This window comes from Mobula hypostoma, chromosome 21 (assembly GCF_963921235.1).
Source record: "Mobula hypostoma chromosome 21, sMobHyp1.1, whole genome shotgun sequence".
Classification (NCBI taxonomy): domain Eukaryota; kingdom Metazoa; phylum Chordata; class Chondrichthyes; order Myliobatiformes; family Myliobatidae; genus Mobula; species Mobula hypostoma.
Window position 1 is genome coordinate 58,095,507 of NC_086117.1, and position 22,178 is coordinate 58,117,684.

At 40.9% G+C, this 22,178-nt stretch overlaps 1 protein-coding gene and 1 long non-coding RNA gene across 16 annotated transcripts in view; one reads left to right on the top strand and one right to left on the bottom strand.

Moving 5' to 3' along the window:
* Positions 1 to 17,080, bottom strand: part of LOC134360043 (uncharacterized) — a 28,545-nt gene extending 11,465 nt beyond the window's left edge. Inside the window, exons 1-2 of the long non-coding RNA XR_010021236.1 lie at positions 16,901 to 17,080; positions 11,975 to 15,403 (exon numbers count right to left, since the gene is read on the bottom strand). This is a non-coding gene — a long non-coding RNA (uncharacterized LOC134360043). The remainder of the gene's footprint in view (positions 1 to 11,974; positions 15,404 to 16,900) is intronic.
* Positions 1 to 22,178, top strand: part of fbrsl1 (fibrosin-like 1) — a 1,030,575-nt gene that overhangs the window by 959,605 nt on the left and 48,792 nt on the right. For 11 of the 15 annotated variants that reach the window (XM_063074083.1, XM_063074085.1, XM_063074088.1 and 8 more), the window contains 3 exons: positions 1,617 to 1,983; positions 19,097 to 19,368; positions 21,735 to 21,952. In XM_063074083.1, coding sequence (XP_062930153.1) covers positions 1,617 to 1,983; positions 19,097 to 19,368; positions 21,735 to 21,952 — 857 coding nt within the window. Of the gene's footprint in view, positions 1 to 1,616; positions 1,984 to 19,096; positions 19,369 to 21,505; positions 21,667 to 21,734; positions 21,953 to 22,178 lie in introns of all 15 variants that reach the window. The other 4 variants (XM_063074086.1, XM_063074090.1, XM_063074091.1 and 1 more) reach the window with 2 other exon arrangements.

A 22,178-nucleotide genomic window follows, 5' to 3' on the forward strand; every position in this document is an offset into this window, starting at 1 on the left:
GGTGTGGATCCTGAGGCTCTTGTACCTTCTCCCTGACAGCAGCGTAAGAAGAGAGCAGGGCCTGGATGGCAGGGGTCTTTGATGATAGGTGTTGCTTTTCTGTGATAACCCTCCTTATAATTGTGCTCAGTAGTTGGGGTTGGGGGGGGGGGGAGGCTTTACCAGTAATCAGTAGCAGTGGAGAATGATAGCATAGTGATTAGCACAGTGCTATTATAGCATCAGTGAGCTGGGTTCAATTCCTGCCGCTACCTGTAAGGAGTTTATACGTTCTCCCCATGATTGCGTGGGTTTCCTCTGGGTGCTCTGATTTCCTCTACATAGTGTAAAGATATATTGGTTACTATGTTAATTGGTCACATGGATGTAATTAGGCAATGTGGGCTCGTTGGACCGGAAGGACCTGTTACAGTGCTATATCTCTAAATATATTTATTAAAGGGAAATTTAATAAAAACCATAGTAGATATTAGATAGGTTAAATGCTAGCAGAGCATTTCCAGTGAGGTTCAGTGACACTACAACTAGAGGTTAAGGGTGAAATGTGAAAAGTTTAAGAGGAGAAACCTCTTCACTTAGAGGGTCGTGAGAGTGTGATGGATGAGCTGCCAACACAAGTGGTGCATGCGAACCCTATTTCAACATTTAAGTGAAGTTTGGATAGGTACATGGAGGGCTATGGTCCGGGTGCATGACAGTGGAACTAGTAAATATAAATGGTTTAGCATGGACTAGATGGGCCAAAGGGCCTGTTTCTGTGCTATACTTTTCTATGACTCTAGATGCTTAAAAATGTAGGAAAACTAAATGAAAAGTGAATCTAAGTCTAGTTGCATATTCCTTCAATACCTTAAATTTGACTTCTGTTTCAAAGATGCTTTTCATTACACTTGACTTTGTTTACTTAAGTCTGTCTAATTCAGACATTTTAAGCCAGCTGGAATGTTATATTTTTTGAGCAAAGAGATTAGGCTCAGGGGTGTAAACACTGGTTTTCTCATACAGACCATTACTGAAGCAGAGCGTGGCCGGTGAAGCTGGCTTAACGCACACATTCATTGAGATAAAGGGAATGGTATCAAAGCAATTAAATTAAACAGATTTTCATTAAGTAAATTGCAGCAAGGCTGTGCTGTGTGAAGCTAGACAACAATTAGTGTTAATATCCACGCTGCTCTGCCACCCTCACATTCGTTTAATTGTAATTTGTGCAAATGGATTATGCTTGGACCGCAGGGCTGGGAGATTGGCCTCTTTGGCGGTTTAAACAGGTAGATTTTAATAAATTGTGGGAAATGCTATTACATCTCTGATAAAGCCCTACATTTAATTAATCCTTAAATATTAACAGGCATGAAAGAGTTGAGGATTTTGATCAGTGCACAGTGGGGAAAAAAGACTGAACTTTCCAGAGCTCAACTGCAACATAATCATTTTATGCTAGAATGTGTGCTCAGTGAACTCTTGAATCGACAGGCATTTAACAATAATTAGGAGTGAGATATTAAAGCTGACTCTATTCCTCAGAGAGGTGGGGTCAGCTGACGATGGTTAAGCATGAAAATGTACCGCTACAACTACTTCAAAACAGGCTTTGGTTTATTCTAATTTCCTAGGTCCAAGCTTCACTGGAAGCAGCCTGACGTCGAATGAGAAACCTGAGGCGAAAGGACCAGGTGTTTCCAAGATATCTGGACTAGAACGTAGCCAGGAACAAAGCAAAGAGACACCCTTTGTGCCACTGGTCCCAAGCCCACCAGCTGTTGTGATTCCACCACCGCCTTCAACGTGTGTTCCCAATAGCACAGCAAGTCCGACAGCAAAGGAGGCCATACATCCATCACAGCCACAATCAAGACAACCAACGCCACAGCTACAGCCACAACTGCCGCAGCATTATCCCGTGCCTCCAATTCATACACAGCCTCCTTCCCATCACCAGATTCACCACCAGATACCTTTCAGCAGTCTTAATAGTGTCAGGTAAGGAGAGTAAATGTTATATTACTTCCAGAATCAACATTTTTTTGTTGTATTCTGGGTAAGGAGTGCTTGTGCTAAAGGCAAGATCACTTCCTGTTTCTGATTCAGTATCACAATGCCTTTGAAACCTATTGAATATTGAAACGCCTAGATAGTGTGAATGTGCAGAGGATGTTTCCTATAGTGGGAGAGTCTAGAGCCAGAGGGCACAGACTCAAAATACAAAGATGCCCCTTTAAAACAGAAATGAAGAGGAATTTCTTTAGCTAGACGGTGGTGGATCTGTGGAATTCACCACAGGTGGCTGTGGAGGCCAAGTCATTGGGTATATTTAAAGCAAAGGTTGATAGGTTCTTGATTAGTCAGGGCATCAAAGGTTATGGGGAGAAGGCAGGAGAATGAGGTTGAGAGGCATAATAAATCAGTCATAATGGAATGGTGGAGCAGACAAGATAGGCCAAATGGCCTAATTCTGCTTCTCTGTTTTCTGGTCTTATCAGATCAGGATGTTCACAATTCTATCCTTGTTTGGTACCAGAACTTAAGTGATGACACACAAAATCTTTCCCTTATGATTCTTCTCCTATTTCCTGCTGAAGTTGTTCTGGGAACTCTGAGAACTCTTTTGATCCCGTTCCCTTCATTCCAGTTGTTTCTTTTTAATGCATAGTTTTATACAGAGTGAGCATCATAACCTAAAATAAGAATCAAATTTATTAATTTTAAAAGCTTTACATAAAATAATGTCTGTTTCTCCTACTACCCTATCTCCCAACACTACCAATGCATTGAGAGATTAAGCACACAATTGGCAAATAATTCACTTGTATATGAGCCATAAGCATTGCTCAAGGAAAATTGCAAATTAGAAAGCAGTGATATGGTTGCAAAGATCTTGTCATTTGAGCTGAACTTTTTGTAAGTTCAGCCATCTGCTTCATTCTGAGAGGAGCTTCAAATGATGAATCCACTTTATGGCCAAAAGCACTTGTATCCTTTTCTATATTTCCTTCCTCCCCCTCTGTTTTAATCCATCTGCCTTTGAAGTCTCTGATTTGACAGTTGCAGTGTTCTCTTGATTGCCTTCTCTTTCAAGTTGAGCTTATCCAAATTTTGTTGCCTGTAACCCAATTCATTCTAGGTACCACTAGTTCATCAGGTCTCTCGCAGCCTACAACAGCCCCAAGCAACTAAAACTGTAATTTTCTTCATGTTAGTATGCATCTGTGGCCTTGCCCATCTATATCATTTGCAGTGTTCAGTGATATTTTACAATCTCTGTGTTTCTTCAGTTATGGCCTCTTGAGAAGAGGAGTATCAAGAGGCCATAACTGTAGAGGCTTTTCTACCATTTGGAGGGATTGGCGATCATGGAGCGTGTTAGGTGTGTGGAATGGGTTGTCAGGGGTGGTAGTAGAGGTAGATACACTAGGAACATTTAAGGGATTTTTAGATAGGCACATGGATAAAAGAAAAATGGAGGCTTAAGTGGGAGGGAAGGGTTATGCTGATCTTAGAGTAAGTTAAAAGGTCAGAACAATATTGACTTCAGGGCCGGTACTGTTCTATGTTCATAGCTAATCCTTCACTTCAAGTCCATAAGACATAGGAGCAGAATTAGGCAATTTGGGCCATCAAGTCAGCTTTGCCATTCTATCATGGCTGATTTATTATCCCTCTCTACCCTATTCTCCTGCTTTCTCCCCAAAATCTTTGACTCCCTGACAGAGCAAGAACCTCTCAACCTCCACTTTAAATATTCTCAATGACTTACCTCCACAGCCGCCTGTGTCAATGAATTCCACAGGTTCGCTACCCTGTGGCTAAAGAAATTCCTTCTCTGTTCTAAATGAGCATCCCTCCAGTCTGAGGCCGTGCCCTCTGGTCCTAGACCCTCTCACTATAGGAAACACACTCCCTGCATTTACACTATCCAGACGTATCAATATTTGATAAGTTTTAATGAGATCCCCCCACATTTCCCCCTCCATTTCTGTCAGCCCCATGGTTCTTTTATTACCCATAAATCTAATAATTTTTAAGTCTCCAATATGCTCAATATGAGCTTCTACCACTTTCAAATCCATTTCCACATCTCGTTACTAAATAACTTGCCAGCTATCTTGAGATCTATTCCATAGACCAATACTCTCTGATTACATTGGGGTTCCCAACCTTTTTTATGCCATGGACCCCTACCATTAACCAAGGGATCTATGGACATCTATTCAATCAATCTCTCTCAGAACAGCACCTCATTTTTCTTAACTGTGACCTACATAACATTGTTGGGTAACTAGGGAAAGAAAAGGTCCCTTGAGGAGCAGTATGGTCATCAGTCTGTGGAGCCGTGGGAAATGGGCAAGGCTCAAATGAAAGCTTCTCATCTGTATTTTACATGGAAAAACTCACTGAAGGTAGGGAAGGTGGGGAAAAGGAACAACGACACCCTGAATCGCTATTATAAAAGAGGTGATCTTACGTGGAATATAGAACAGTACAGCACAGTACAAGTCATTCAGCCTACAATGTTGTGCCAACCTTTCAACCCACTCTAAAGTCAGTCTAACCCTTCTCTCCTATATAACGCTCCATTTTCCTTTCATCCATGTGCCTATCTAGGAGTCTCTTAAATATCCCTAATGTATTTGCCTCTACCATCATCCCTGGCAAGACATTCCATGCACTCACCACTCTCTGTATGTTTTTTAAAAAAAAACAACCTACCTCTGATATTCCTCCCCCCCCCCCCCCAACCCCACTGGAAAAAGGCACTAGCTGTCCTCTCTTTTTATGCCTCTTATTTTATACACTTCTGTCAAACTCTCTTATCAAAGATGCCTTTTGGTGTTGGTAGTCTTGATGCACATAAGGGTGTCCCTGTGGCCTGACCAGGTTGTGGGAAGCAAGTGAAGAAATAACTGGGGTTCTGTCAGATTTTTTTTTTGTTCTGTTGACATTGGGTGTGGTAACAGAAGGCTGAAAGTTGGCTAGTGTTGTGCCTTTATTTAAGAAGGGCTACAAGGACAAACTGGGGAATTACAGGCCAGTGAGCCATGACCAGTGGTGGGTAAGTTACCCGAGGGCATTCTGAGAGACAGGATTTAAAGCAAAGAAACAAGTTGCTGGAGGTATTTTAAACAGGATCTATCCACATTTGGAAATGCAAGGGCTGACTAAGTGTAGTCAGTATGGCTTTGGACCTGAGAGATCATACCTCATGGATTTAATTAAATTTTTGGAAGAGATAATCAGGAGGATTGAGGGCAGTATAGTAGACATTATCTGCACAGAGTTTAGCAAGGCTTTTGATGAGGTCCCACGTGGTAAACTGATGTGGAATGTGAGATCACATGGGAGCTAGGATGAACTAGCCAGGTAACTGTCTGGAAGGAATCAGAGGGTTGTTTATCCAACTGGAGGACATTGTGTTGCAGGAATTGGTGCTGGATCCTGTTTGGTTTGTCATATATATTAATGATTTGAGAATTAAAGTGATGTGAGTAAATTTGCAGATGACACCAAAATTAGTGGTGTGGACAGTGGAGAAGGTCGTCTAAGGTTACAACAGGATCTAAATAAAGGAATGGCTGATGGAATTTAATTTAGACAAACGCAAAGATACCTTTTGGGAAGTTAAACCAGGGCAATATGTGCACAATAAAGGACAGGGCTGTTGGGCAAGCTGTAGAATGGAGATACCTAGGGATACAAGTACATGGTTTCCTGGAGAAGACATATAGCATGATGATTTCATTGGATAGGCATTGATACTTTTTCCCACAGCAGAAATGGCTAAGCCTGGAGGGCATAATTTTAAGGTGATTAGAGGGAAGTATGAGGTGATGTCAGAGGTAACTTTTTTTTTACACAGAGAATGGTGGAGCCGGGTGGTGGTGTTGGAGGCAGATATATTAGGGACATTTGTGAAACTTAGGCACAATGATGATATAAAAATGGAGGTCTTTGTAGGAGGGAAGGGTTAGATTGATCTTTGCAGAGGTTATAAGGTTGACATGGCATCCTGGGCTAAAGGGCCTGTACTGTGCTGTAGTGTTCTGTGAATTATAAGGGAAAACTGGATAAGCCAGGACAGTCTTTTCTGAAGTGAGGGAGACTGAGTGATGACGTAATCTTCAGGGACATAGATAAGGTGGATGATCACAGTTCTTTTCCAGGGTGGAGGAGCCTAAAACCCGTAAATACATGGTTTAAGATGATTTAAAGAGGGCCCGAGAGGCAAGTTTCTGTGTGTTAGATATATGGAATAAGCTGCCAGAGGAAGTGGTAGAGTAAGTGGAACAATTACAATGTCTTAAAGATATCTGGACAGGTTCATGGATGTGAAAGGTTTAGAGCAGGGGTTTCCCAACTTGGTCCATGGCATTTAAAAAGGTTGGGAACCCCTGGTTAGAGGGTTTAGAGGGATATGGGTCAAATGCAGGTAAATGGAGCTAGTTGGGAAAGGCATCCTGGTTAGCATAAGTGCCTCGGTTCTTTACTGTCTGCATCCTGCCCTGGTTTAACTTTCTAAAAAGACATCTTTTCACTTGCCCAAATTAAATTCCATCAGCCATTCCTTTATCTAGAATCTGTTGCAACCTTAGACAACCTCTCCACCATCCACCACACCACCAATTTTGGTGTTATCAGCAAATTTACTCATCAGGGCTTCCCAGGGTTGAAATGTCTATAATACCAGAGGACATGTATTGAAGGTGAGAGGAGGTAGGTTAAAAGGGGATGTGAGAGCTAGATTTTTTATACTCAAAGAGTGGTGGATGTCTGGAATACACTGCCTGGTATGGTGATAGGTAGGAGGGATTAGTGTTTGGATGGTTTTGATTTGCTTTTAACTGGTTCAGCACAATATTGTGGGCTGAAGGGCCTGTTCCTGTGCTGTACTCTTCTATGTTCTTGTTAAAAACTCAGAATTAATTGGCAAAATAATCTTTGATAGAGGGTCATACAATCACTAAATATGCTGCTGATTTGTTTAATCTCTTTTGCTCCCCATATTCCCCTTAACTCCCCATACATCCTGCAACTCATCTACACACTGGAGCAACTTACAATGTCCTGCATTGGCCATCAATGGGGCTAGGCAGTTTAACTGGCTCGACGCGAACTAGATGAGGTGAAAGGCCTGTTGCTGGCTGTACTTTTCTGACTATCAATCTGCACATCTCTAGGATGTGGCAGGAAACTGAAACAACACAGAGTCATGATTGAACCCAGGTTTTTAGAGCTACATTGCTCCACTAACTACACCACTGTGCTATTATTTATTTTATTTAGGGATACAGTACAGTAATAGGCCCTTCTGGCCCAACAAGCCTATGCTGCTGAATTATACCTATGTGACCAATTAACCTACTAACCTGTACATCTTTGGATGTAGGAGGAAACCAGAGTATCCGAAAGAAACCCAGAAGGAGAGTGTACAGTACTGTGCCAAAGTCTTGGGCACAAATATATAGTTAGGGTGCCTAAGACTTTTGCACAGTACTGTAGTTGTCAATGTGGTGCGGAGAGCTAGGTTGTAAATCTGGTGAGAGCAAAAGTTGTTGGGAATGGCGAGGGTGGAATCCTGCAGGAGAGGTGTGGGACAAATGGCAGATGGGGGCAAGGGGCAAGGAGTGGCACGGGTGCAGACACCAGGGAAGGTCATTTGATTCCAAATAATTGATTTATTGATCATTAGAGAATGTCTCCCTGGTGCTTCCTGCTCCCTCCCCTCTCCCTTCCCCCCTTCCCAACCTTGTTTCCCTTCTCTCTGCCCCCTTCCTACTCTCATTCCACAGCAGAGACCCGTATCAGAAGCCGGTTTATCATCACCCACATATGTCATGAAATTTGTTTTTTTTTCACACAGCAATACAGGACAATACATAAGACTACTACAGTACTGTGCAAAGGTCTTGGGCATTCTAGCTGCTTACGTGTGCTTAAAACTTTGCATAGTAAGTAGTGTAGTACAAATAGTGGTGGATTTGAACAAGGATCACTGGCCCGGTAATAGTTTCACACTACCCTCAGCACTGCTGTGCTGCTCCTAAATATCAAACATATTCAAAGTATATTTATTTATCAAAGTATATATGCAGTATACAACCCTGATCCCACAAAGAGCCACAAAACAAAGAAACACCTTTCAAAGAAAACATTAAATGCCCAACACAAAAAAAAACAAATGGCACAAATGACAAAATTGAGTGAAAAACACAGAATATAAAACGTCAAACCACACAGTCATTGAAACAGTCTGGGAATGTTCATTCAGTTCAGTTGAGCGCTGAGTCATTCACTGACTGCAGGCCACAGAGCTAGTCTGCCCCGATCAAAATCACACCAAGTAACAATTTAAAAAAAAAAGGGGAGAAACTAGAAACCGATCATAACATGAACTACAGAGTCCAATCCACAAACTGGGTCAATTAAACCTTGCCCAAGACTCAAGACTCCTACAGCAACGAGCGAGAGAGAAATTGGTCAAACGCAGGCACCGTCATCCAGCAGCAGCAAGTCAGAGGGAGAGAGAGAGAGACCAGTCGCATGCAGGCACCTTCCCCTGGCAGCAGCAAGCGAGAGGGAGAGAGACCAGTCACATGTAGGCCAACGACGCTAAACACCCACTCACCTTTCGTTCTCGTTGACTTCAATCATATGATTTTCTAAATGTCTTGGTAGTATTGTGACCTTGGCATTTGATGCCAGCTTTTTCCATTAAATAATACCACTGTAACTGGTCTCTGATGCCCTATTTTTACATTAATTCATTTCTAAAACAGCAATACATTGCTATCCAGTCCACTGTGACTGTTCTAATTTCTAAGGAAGTTTGGATCATCACCATAAATGCATTCACTTTTCCTGCAGCTGTTACTTTTTAAAAAAAAATATGGCCCATCAGATTGAAGGGATTTGGCGGTGTTTAGAACCTTATCTTACCTTCTCCAGTATTTTTTATGCACTAATATTAATTACAAGTTCATTGTTCTTATTAAATCATTGCCATCCCTTTATTTGTTTTGTCTATTGTGTGTCCCAACTTGGCACAACATTGTGGGCCAAAGAGCCTGATCCCGTGTTGTCCATTTGTTGCTATAAAAGCAAAGGGGCAAGAAGCATTTGGCATGTCAGGCTACACCTGTGGCAAGGCAAGCAGAGTTAATGGTTTAAATCAACACCCCTTTATCAGAGCTGAGGTGGAGAGGGGTAGTGGTGGGGAACAGAGTGTAGAAAGTGACAGATAGATCAAAGGGAATAGCTCTGAATATTTCCACTGTTTATGGAGCTGCTTCATTAATGAGGGCACAGCGAGACAGAGGGGAAAAACACACAAAGGAAAATTCAAAAGTTGTAGCTCAAACCCAAACCAAAAGGAAAATGTTGGAAATGGCAAACCGATCAAATCAAGTGTATGAAGAGAAAATTTGAGTTAATATTTTTGACTCCATTTTTTTCTCTCCCGCAGGCGCTACCAGATCTCGTGTGCATTTCCAATGTCCTCCTTTTAGTTTCAACTTTTCGTAAGCAATTCTGACCTGTATTTCACAGCTTTTACATGCCCCTTTCTACTTCCTTTATTAATCTATCTGTATACACCTGATATCCTTAGCAACCCTGACCTTAAGCTATATGGGATGTTTACTTTGTCCTACTCATCCCAATGAAAACAAACTTATTTTTTTATTTCCCAGTTGTACTGAAGGAACTTTAACCTAAAATATAATCTGTTTCTCCTGCCACCGACGCTGTCTGATCTGCTGAGTGTTTCAAACATGTGCAAGTTACTTTTTTAAAATTATCTTTAGTGTAATAGAGCATTACAGCACAGAAACAGGGCCTTCAGCCCATCTAATCTGTGCCAAACAATAATTCTGTCTAGTCCCATCCACCTGCACCTGGACCGTAGCCTTCCTTACCCCTCCCATTCATGTACCTATGGAAACTTCTCTTAAATGATGCAATCAAATCTGCACCCACCACTTCTGCTGGCAGTTTGTTCCACATTCGCACCACCCACTGAGTGAATAAGTCCCCCCTCAGGTTCACCTTCAGTGTTTCACCTTTTACCCTCAACCTATGACCTCTAGTCTTCATCTCACCCAACCTCAATGGAAAAAGCCTGCTTGCATTTACCCTTGATATGCTTCCTATCGATGTACTTATCCAAACTCCCATTAAATGTTGAAATTGAACTCGTATCCACTTCTTCCATTGGCACTTTCACCACCCTTTGAGTCAAGAAGTTCCTTCTCATGTTCCTCTTAGTATTTCACCTTTCACCCTTAACTCATTTGTTGATTCATTATCATCATCATGGTTATGTGTTGTGTTGTATCATGTGGGCGATCGTGGTCTTTGACAATGATTGTTCTTGGCAGATTTTTCTACAGAAGTGATTTTTTGTTGTCACCTTCTGGGCAATGTCTTTACAAGACTGGTGACCCCAGCCATTATCAAATACTATTCAGAGATTGCCTGCTCAGCATCAGTGGTCACATAACCAGGACTTGTGGTATCCACCACCTGCTCCCATGGCTTCACATGATCCTAATCCGGGGGTGGGGGGGGTGAGGGGCTAAGCAGGTGCTACACCTTGTCCGATGGTGACCCGTAGGCTAGCAGAGTGAAGGAGCACCTTACAGCACCTTACAACTCATTTGGTGGGGACGTATCTCTACACTGCCACCTGATTTGTTGATTAGAATGTATTAAAATAAATGTATTTTTGTTTACCCCTGATCAAACCTTTGCTATTTCTCTCCTACCCCTTTATAATGGCTTCAATTTTAAGTTTAGGACTTATGTTTCTAACTGAAGTATCTTCTAGTTGTCTTATGGCATAAGGTAAACTGCTGAAAGAATTCAGTGGCTGGCGGCATCTGTGAAAGTGAAGAGATGGTCGATGTTTCAGGTCGAGACACTGCATTGGTCCTGACCCGAATTGTTGATTATTCTTCCCACATTTCTTCTTTAGCTCCAGATTCTAGCATTTGCAGCCTGTTGTGACTCTGTAGATATTTTGTATTTGGATCTGTTTGTTCTGCTGTCTAACTGGCAAAAGTACATGTTAGAAATGGATCCCAGCTGGGGCATCCATCCCATTACCTTCATTGTAAGATTCTTTTATATTTACTTATAGGACAGAGAGAGGTGATTCTGCCTGCTTTAAGAACACACCTATCAGTCTTGTTCCACTACTTTTCCCATGAAACATAGCAGAATTATGCCATTTGGCCCATCAGGTCTGCTCTGTCATTCATCATGGCTAATTTATTATCCCTGTCAACCCATTCTACTGCCTTTGACGCCCTCAATAATTAAATGTCCATCTTCTTCTTCTAGGGCCCTTAGCTCCTAGTGGGGCATAGGCCATCAATGACCTCCCATCTCCAACATCCTCACAAAGTCAATGGCAAGGTTGGAATTCATCAATGTTTTTGTAATCTGTTGTATCCACAGGTCAGGGGATTGGCCTGTACATCTTCTCCAGAGCCCTGTTGGCCAGCCTTACCTGTTTTCACCTCTCACAATGGAGATATAGGGTTGGACTTTGACAGGCAAGAAACAACTTATCAACCTTCACTATAAATATACCCAGTGACGGCCTCCATGGCTGTTTGTGGCAGTGAATTCCACTGATTCACCACCCTCTGAAGAAATTCCTCCTCATCTCTGTTCTAAAAATCAATGATATCATCAAAACCGATTAAAAGCTGGATTTTTGTAGAGATAATCAAATTTATAATTGAAGGAAGACTATTAGTCTGTACTATAACTGAAATTAATTTACAAGCAGAAACGTTGCATTTTGGGGAAAAAAAGCAAGCAGAATGAGACAAAACAAAGCTAAAAGATTGGTCTTCCAATGTTAGTGGTTCAACTTACTAATCAAGAACCTTTCAACCTCTGCTTTCAATATAATGACTTGGCAATACATTCCACAGATTCACCACCCTCAGACAAAAGAAGTTCTTCTCACCTGCCTGAACCCACCTTAATTCTGCTAACAAGGTCGGGTCAAACTCAGATTGTTAGAGCTATGTGGCAGCAGTACCATTTGGCGCCAGGCCATTGTGCCATGTTCTCTGCAATCGATGCTGTTGGGGACTGAGGACTTGTAAACTATTCTGACATTTTATTGTGTCTGTCGTTATCTCTTATCTCCAACTATTCTGATTCCACTTCCAGACTTTGACCAGCTAATTTAATACCTCTCTACTTAACTCAGTATCATATTTTGTTTGATAATGCACCCATTAGGCATACTGGAATATTTTTCAATGTTAGGGGAACCATATAATTCTTTGCAAATGCAGGTTGATATAATTATGCAGCCATCCCATTACTTTCATTCTTGATCTCCTCAGTAATTGTAACCTAGGGAGAGAGATTTTTTTGGAAATATTAGCCTATCTTGGACTAAGGGAAGTTTGGACTTGTCTATCTATTTATGATGCACGTCTAAGGTAGATGAGAACATTTTATACCATAGTCAGAAGTTCATATTGCTTAAGTGTCTTATTTATTCGAATCCTACTATCAAATACAAACATGCACTCAGTGGCCACTTTATTTGGTCTACCTGTACACCTCATTTACACAAATATTTAATCAGCGAATCATGTAGCTGCAACTTTATGCATAAAAGCATGCAAACTTGGCAAAGAGGTTCATTTGTTGTTCAGACCAAACGTCAAAATGGGGAAGAAATGCAATCTAAGTGACCTTGACCATAGAATAATCATTGATGCTAGACAGGATGGTTTGACTATCTCAGAAATTGCTGATCTCCTGGGAATTTCACGCACAAGTTTACAGAGAATGGTGCAAAAAAACACAAAACATCCAGTGAGCAGCAGTTCCATTGGCAAAAACAACTAACCATGCATTACAACAGTGATGTGCAGAAGATCATCTCTGAATGCACAACACATCGAACCTTGAAGTGAATGGACTACAACAACGGAAGACCACACTGCATTCCACTCCTGTGGCTACTTTTATTCGGTACATTCCTGTATCTAATAAAGTAACCACTGAGCCTAGTTCATTGAGTTCTCTAATTTGCCAAGGCTGGCATCCATACTTGACAGTGTTCTGTAATTTTAGATACGATTTTGTCAGCTTAAATCGAGCTCTCTTTACTTTCAAATATCCAAAACACTGGAAAACTGCAAAGCTAAATTTTTACATCCATTATTAAATTACTCCAGCTCAAATAGCTTAAAACCACACAATTATCTCATTTTAAAAAATCAGTTTTGCATAGTGAAGTATAATGTACTTTATCAAACAAATTAACTGCAAGTTAATTTACTTTTTCACTGCCAACAGTAGAGAATAATCTCTCCTCCAGAAAAGACACCTTAGCTTCCTTGAGCATATTTAGACAATTTAAAATAAAACCACAGAAAATTCGCATCATAGATTCAATCCATTCTATTTGTTTAGGCTGTGAAATGGTCCAGAATTTAATCCTGATTTTCAGTGTTAAGCCTGTATTTTTATACTGTAGATCATGTCTCTTCAAGTACACATCCAATTTTTTTTTTCAAGTGTAATCAAGATCTCTGCTTCTATTGCCCTTTCAAGAAGTTTCAGACTCCTACAGCCCATTTGGTGGAAAAAAAATGCCTCATGTTCTGATCTTGCCACCAATCATTTAAAGTCTGTGTCACATAGTTTTTGACCTCTCTCTTAAAGGATGTAGTTTTTTTCCAGTTTGTTCCTTCTGTAATCCCTCACAATTTTTAATGCTTTCATGTGTTGTAGAACAAAGGGATCTAGGAATACAGATCTATAATCTGTTGGAAGTGCCATCACAAATAGATAAGTTTGTAAAGAAAATTTTTGGCATGTTGGCCTTCATAAGTCAAAGTGTTGAGTACAGGTAATGGGTTGCTATGTTGAAGTTGTATAAGATATTGGTGAGGCTGAATTTAGAGTATTGTGTGCAATTTTGGTCACCTACTTACAGGAAAAATGTAAATAAGATTGAAAGACTACAGAGAAAATTTACAAGGATATTGCTGGGACTGGAGGATCCAAGTTATAAGATTGAATAAGTTAGGACTTTATTCATTGGAACATAGAAGATTGAGAGAAGATTTAATAGAGGCATGCAAAATTATGAGGGATATTGATAGGGTAAAAGCAAGCGGTTTTTTCTACTAAGGTTGGGTGGGACTACACTCAGAGGTCACGGGTTAAGGGTGAAAGGTGAAAAGTTCAAGGAGAACATGGGGGAACCGCTTTCTCAGAGGGTGGTGAGAGTGTGGAATGAGCTACCAGTACAAGTGATGCATGTGAGCTTGACTTTTAAGCGAAGTTTGGATAGATACATGGATAGTAAGGATATGGAGGACTCTGGTCCTGGTGCAGATCGATGGTCTAGGAAGTTTAAATAGCTTCGGCTTGGAGTAGATGGGCTGGAAGGGCCTCTTTCTGTGCTATACTTTTCTATGACTGACTCTATACTATACCACCATGAAGAATGCTTACCATCGTGCCATCTAATGCCTACACTTTGGAAGGTCAGATCACCTGGCTGTACTTCTGCTCCTGGCCTACAGGCAGAGTCTAAAGAATGCAGAACCAGTGGTGAGGACCAAGAAGGTATGGTCGAGAGAGGCAGAGGAGTGCTGACAGGACTGCTTTGAGTTGGTGGACTGGACAATGTTCAGGGATTCATCTTCAGATCTGAGTGAATATGCCTCAGTTATCACCAACTTCATCAAAACCTAAGTGGCTGAACATGTGCCTTCAAAAACGTACTGGATATACCCAAACCAGAAGCCGTGGATGAACCAGAACATTTGTAGTCTGCTGAGGGTTTGATGGTTGGTATTCAAGACCAGTGATCCAGAACTATACAAGAAGTCTAGATTTAACTTATATAAGGCTATTCTAAAAGTTAAAAAAAAACAATTCCAATTGAAGTTAGAGATGGAATCGGATACCATGAGATGGCTTCCTCATGGTACTTCCAAATTGGGTGCTTAAACATGTGTGAGATCAGATGGAAAACTTCATCCTGTCATGACTCATGGAAATGGCCAAAGTCTGAAAGATGCTTATCTGGAATATTTTATTTGGTGATAATTCTGCCTTTATAACCTCTGACAACAATCTTCTACATGAACTTGTGGTTTACCTTTCAAGAGCTTGTCAAGCATTTGCCATCTGATAAACATAACGAAAATTGTTAACTGAGTCCTAAAGAAGGGTCTTGTCCTGAGACGTTGACCGTCTATTCATTTCCATAGATGCTTCCTGAGCTCCTGAGTTCCGCCAGCATTTTGTTTGTGTTGTTTTGAATCTTCAGCATCTGCAGAGTCTCTTGTGTTTATGAATATTGTTGTGGTAGGAAGCAAGTTAAACAAGATCCAGTAGTCATCTATAACAAGAACTATTTAGAAATAAATCAAATGTTCAGATACCTAAATGCTGCAGAAACGATCAACAATCTTCAGTATTTGCCGAAAATGTTGGCCTTCAGCAGAAAGAGCACAGAGAAACACAGCCTACCAACAAAAACAAATTACACTCATGTTTGGATAAGAAATACAGTGACTTTTATGTGCTTTCCATTCTATATTTTAGATGACTGCAACACAAGCATCATTTTTCCATTCCCTGCTTATCATACCCCATGCTTGAGTGACTCTCTCCATCGTTCGTAAACTTAGCTGCAAAATGTACTTTTAACAAGCTTAACCACTTACTCCATCTCCACACCCATGTTAGCCGCTTTGTCTCTAATAGGCCCACTCTACTATCATCGCACTTGTGTATTTATAAAACATCTTCGAATTTTCTTCGATTTTACTTATTATATTTCCATGCCCTCATTTTGCTTTTCCAATGTATATCTTGATTTCATCGCTACACCTTCCAACCTCAACTAAGTGTTCTGCTGTAAGTTAGTTCGTGTTGTCTGACTTGGATTTTTAATTTCAGCAATCAACTGTATTCACTATATACAGTACAGTACTGTACAAAAAGTCCTGGGCACATATATATAACTAGGGTGCCTAAGACTTTTGCACTGTATTGTATATAGTACAGTGTAGGGTGTAGGAAGGTGTAGGGATGAAAATAGTACTTTTATGTATTGCACTGTACTGTTGCAGCACAAAGAAAAAAATATTCGTGACATATGAGTGATGATAAACTTGATTCTGATATGGGTCTCTGCTGAAGGGGGCAGGAAGAGGGGTATCATGGTAGGGTAAAGGGGAGGGGAGAGGGAAGGGAGTGGAAAGGACCAGAGAGACATTCTCTAACGATCAATAAACCAATTGTTTGGAATCAAATGACCTTGTCTGGTGTCTCAGGGCTGGGTGTGTCTGCACCCATGTCCAACCCCTCCCCCCCAGTCCTTGGCACTCCTTCTCTGCCAGCTGTCCCACACCCCTCCTTTGGCACTACTGCCTCACCATTCCCAAAATCCTTTGCTCCCACCAGAGTTACAAACGTGCTGTGTGCTGCACATTGACAAGTACAGTACTGTACAAAAGTCTGGCTGCATGTATATATATATATGCTTAAGACTTTTGCACAATCCTGTATATTTGGAATTGGCTGTAGTATGTTATAATTTGCCCTGTCTTCTACTTTATGCACCTTGTCATCCAGAGGGCTTAAGGTTTAGCAGTCCCATTCTTTTGATACTGGAACCACATTAACCCTGAATCACTGGCTGAACATCTGAGTACCCTAACACTGGCTTACATTCAAGTAGAGCTTCCTGTCCACTGTCACAGAATCACTTCATTCCAGTTTAGAACCTTGGCTTTTTATCTTTTTTCTTGTACTTAATTATACTACATCTTGCTGAATTATGATTGTTGCTCTAAGTGTACTCTTCCATTGATACTGTATCAATAGAGCTGGGATCAGTTACCTTCTGGGCAGATATGCTGGTGCTTTTGGGGAAGGCCTGAACTTGGTCCTCTTGCTGCTCCTGTTGACTGTGTTTCCTGTACATAATCCAGTCAAGCAAAATGCACTGGAGTTCCCACGTGATGCAGGCTGTGCATTCTATGGAATGAGATGCTTTGACATGAGTCTTATTAGATCAGCTTGCTGAAAATAAATAGATAATTTAAAAATGAACGTATTCATCAGCAACCCATCCACCAGTTTGTGCTGACAACAACCAGCCATTCATCTTGCCTGTCTATAGTGTCGTCTCTCTTTATCTGAACTCCACTTTCTCTTATTATTAATTTTTATTGTGCTGTTTTATCTCTGTTCCCATATCTCTTCCCCCTTCTCTTTGAAGCAATGGACAGTATAGCTTTCCTCCCCGCACCACATTCCTGCATATTCCATAGAAGCAATACACCCCTCAAACTGGTTTGCATGCTGGTTGTGCCTTGTGACATCAAAATTTTGGACTTTATTCCCTGGAGCCTAGTAGAATGAGGGGAGAACTGATAGAGATGTATAAAATTATGAGGCATATAGATAAGGTAAATCCAAGCAGGATTTATTTCACCGAGCTTGGGCAAGACTAGAACTAGGGTCATGGGGCAAGGGTGAATGGTGAAATATTTATGGGAAACCTCTTCACTCAGAGGATAGTGAGAATGTGGAACAAGCTGTCAATGGAAGTGGTAGAGGCGGGTTTGATTGCAACATTTAAGGGAAGTTTGGATAGGTAGGTGGATGGAAGGTGTATGGAGGGCTGTGACCAGGCAGGGTGCAGAAGAGGTTTACCAGGATGCTGCCTGATTAAGAGAGCATGTGCTATCCTGAGAGGCTGCATAAACTTGGGTTGTTCTCTCTGAGCACTGGAGGCTGAGGGGAGATCTGATAGAAGCTTATATGATTATCTGTTTCCCAGGGTTGAAATGTCAAATACCAGAGGGCATGCATTGAAGGTGAGAGGGGGTAGGTTCAAGGGGGATGTGAGGGGTATGTTTTTTACTCAGGGGGTGGTGGATGCCTGGAATGTGCTGCCTGGTCTGGTGGTGGAGGCAAATACATTAGAGGCTTTTAAGAGATGTTTGGATAGGCACATGGATGTGAGGAAGATGGTGGGATATGGACATAGTGTAGGCCAGAGGGATTAGTGTTTGGGTTTTTTTTTTGATTTGGTTTTTAGCTGGTTTGGCACAACATTGGGAGCCAACTGGCCTGTTCCTGTACTGTCCTGTTCTATGTTCTATTAACAGTTTGGCATAGAGTAGATGGACTGAAGGGCCTGCTTCTGTGGTGTAGAACCCTTATGACTAAAAATAAAACATTAAGTGCTCTAGAACTTGGACCTGTGTTATTTTAAGATGTTAACATCTTTAGCTGTGTTTGTAAGGTATTAATGTGTGTTTGAATCAAATGTCACATTATTTGTACACTATATTTAACTGCTGTTAATTGCCATTTCATCTCTCCAATCATAATGTAATCAGCGAAGACTCATCCTGATTTTAGGATTGATGACAGTTTCCAATATACATTTTCATTGTACAATTATACTAGAGAGTGCAACATCTTGCATTAGATGACTGATATTTAACTGTAAACAAACTGTCCCAACCTAACCCGAAATTATTCAGAACATCAAAATCGTATAGTATAGAGAAAGTGCTTTTAACTGACTGGGATAAGATCAGAAAAAAATGCTGGAGAACCTTATTTCATAAGAGTGCTTGTCTAGTACTGATAATTCCAGATCGCTAAAGTAATTAACCAATCTCATTAAAAATTTACTCATACCCTCCTTCCAGCCCCAATAACTCAACCGATAAATGCAACTTCAAGCTCGTGTGACACACACACAAAGTGTCAGAGGAATTCAGCAGGCTAGGCAGCATCTATGGAGGGGAGTAAACAGTCGACGTTTCAGGCCATGATCCTGTATCAGGACAGCCATTTAAAACTACAGTCAATGGCACTGGATTCTGAAAAACCTAATTTAGCATATTTGATGAGATTTGTGAGATTTAATTTTGTAAAAATTAATTAACTCTGTTGTTTTAAACATATGTCTGCAGTGGAAATATCACTTTTATAGCAAGAACTTGGAACGTAAGTGCGATGTTGTGAGTCGGGATTTATGCAGTACGTTTACTAACAATCTCGTTTTGTTCCCCAGCAGCAGGAGCAGCAGTGCCAGCAGTGCTGCAAGCATCAGCCTACCCAAACACCTGCCTTCATCCCCACAGATCCACCCCCACCATTCATCCACTCCAGTCCTGCCCTTATCAATTCCGAACCTCGCTACCTCACATAACTTCTCCCTGAGGCCTCAGACTCATCCTCACCACCACGCCATGTTTGCAACACCAGCTACCTTACCACCACCACCTCCTTTAACGTCAAACAGCCTCGTTGTACCAGGTCACCCTGCAGGACCTGGCTATTCAGGTAGGTGTAAATTCTTATTCCCCCGGGTACTTTTGTCATTGTGCGATGATGTAGAAGATTTTACTTATTAATATTCTTAGTTCCTTTTGAATTCTCAGAAAATGGTCATTTTTAATTTTGAAAGTTATGAGATTTCTCTTAATATGGCCCTGCTTTACTGTTCTAAAAGTGAGAATAATTTCTCAGTACTGAACCCCAATGGAAAAGAAGTGACTTAAAAGTTAAGGGGAACTTATTGCATGAATTATCACTTTATCCATGGCTTACCAAATCATACTGGCTTCTGAATGTCACGTAACTGAATAATGTACAAAGAAAACAAGATGTAATCAAAGTTTAATTTAATTAACATGAAGAACTTTTATTTGTTCTAATGTTTTAGCATCTCAAACTAGTGGTAATGATTTTCATTTAAGATAATTGCACATATCCTAGCCTTCAGAGTGGAGGAACTGGTGTAATAAAAACACATCTAGTAAGGGTTTAAGAAGTCCACTCGTCAAGTGAACGAAGTTAATTGATAATGCCAGTAGGAGATGCCGCTGAGAAAGGTGTTGAATTTCACTTGTCCCACCCAAAGAACCTGGATTTATCTAATTAAGGGAGGGGCCAGCAGGTGGAAGAAGAAATTGAAAGAATAGATAAGTTCTCTATGACCTCAGTTAAAAAGCAGTATTGGCCTACCCATTAAGAGAAAATATGTACCTCATTTGGAGAGTCCTGAATTAACAAAGTATATTTGATTGCCTTCATGATATTCTGCAGTCTTAATGTCATAGAACACTACAGCACAGATACAGCCCCTTCTGCCCATCTAGTCCATACTGAACTATTATCCTGTGTAGTCCCATCGACCTGCCCCGGACCATAGCCCTCCATACCCCTCCCATCCATATACCTATCCGAATTTCTCTTAAACATTGAAATCGACCCGCATCCACCATTTCCACTGGCAGCTTGTTCCACACTCTCGCCACCCCATGATGGAAGAAGTATCCCCTCAGGTTTCTTCTAAATATTTCACTTTTCACCCTTAACTTAGGACTAGGTTCTAGTCTCGCCCAACCTCAATGGGAAAAGCCTGCTTACCTTTACCCTATCTATATCCCTCATAATTTTAATATACCTCTATCAAATTTCCCCTCTTCTCCTAGGCTCTAGGGAGGAAGATGTGGGAGTGGAAATTAATGCACCCTTTTTGGTCTAGTGAAGCGGGTAGTTTACTGCAAAATCTTTGTGGCAGTCGTTGTATGTATTTAAAATTGATTCCCCTTCGTGTTTCATTTTCTGAGAGCTTTGAATGTATTATTGATGTTCAACAATCCTTATTCAACAAGCTGAATTATTTTTTGTAATGCAGTGTCATATTTGAATAATTGTACCAAATACCAAATAAAACATTCAAAAGTAGTGTAAAATTAAATCCGGCATATCCTTCATTGTAAGTTTTCAAGACATCTCCAAAAATATCCGGGAAACATTTGACTAGGATGTTGCATTGATAATTAATAAGAATCTAGAATTTCATCCCTAGAGTTCCAATTGTAATTTAACTATTCCATTCATTTTTAAACGAATAATGACATTTAATAAGTACTATTTCAAGTGTGTTAATCTCACAAGGTAACATAATTCAAATTGATTTTTGTCTTTGAAGCTGTATTTGATGTGATTGTCTGAAATGGTGTCAAGAAACATGTCCTCATAAGAGCACCTAACCGTTTTGTTCCATTAAAAATGCATGTTTTCTGCATGCCGCTAATGTTGCTATGCTACCAATGGTGAAAGAGATTCAAGTATTCATAAGTGTGGGTTGCTTCAAACACTGAGATCGAGCTCTAAAATACTACTCTAACAGTAGTCAAGCAATTACTGTTGTAGATATTCATGTTATAGCCTAAAATGTCCTACTCCAATTTAGATTTATAGAAAATAGCAGCTTCCAATGGTGCTAATTTATCTGAAATACATGAAACCCATTTCAAATAGTGCAATTGCTGCCTGCTCTTATGGTGACAAGTACGTTGTCTTGGCTATCTCCTTTAAGAGGTAGATTTTGTGTGTGTGTGTGTGTGTTTCTCATTTCCCCAGTTTGTTTTCTGCTGGGATGACTCATATGGTTCTCTTCTGTCTTTAGATACCAGCCTGTTGATTTCATTCAACCAACCAATCATGTATTGTCAGCCTCAGTCGGGAATTCTGATTGGTGCTTTGTCACAGGCATCTCTGTTACCTCCACCAATGAGTCCTCACGTAGAAAACCACCACAGCATGACCTGCAGAAACAGGGAATGCCAGGTGAATATTTGGCCTTTTCTTTCCAACTGACTGGCCCACGGCCCTTGTGTTTCTTTTCTCTCTTCCAGAGCATGAGCTACTGAGGCAGGAGCTGAACAACCGTTTTTTGGTTCAGAGTTCCGACAGGGCAGGGTCGCTGGCCCCGCCACCAATCTTGAGGGCAGAGTTCCACCAGCATCAGCACATGCATCAGCACACACATCAGCACACGTTTGCTCCTTTCCCTGCGAGTCTGCCACCGACTCCACTCACTGCACCATCTATGGTGCATACCCCAGGCAGAAAAGTGAGGATAAGTAGAGCATCTCTTGAATCCCCCTCTCCCCCCTTACAAAAAAAAAATTCCTTCCATCTCTTTTGCCATAGTGACCGCTGGTTGGCTAATGTGGTTCTTAAAAATAAAAGCGCCAGTAGCACTAATTTTTCTTTTCCAATGCTCCTGTGATACCTTTTGACCATACAACCATGCGAAAGGTTGCATGTGTTTTTGAGATATTTTATGTATATTCTGA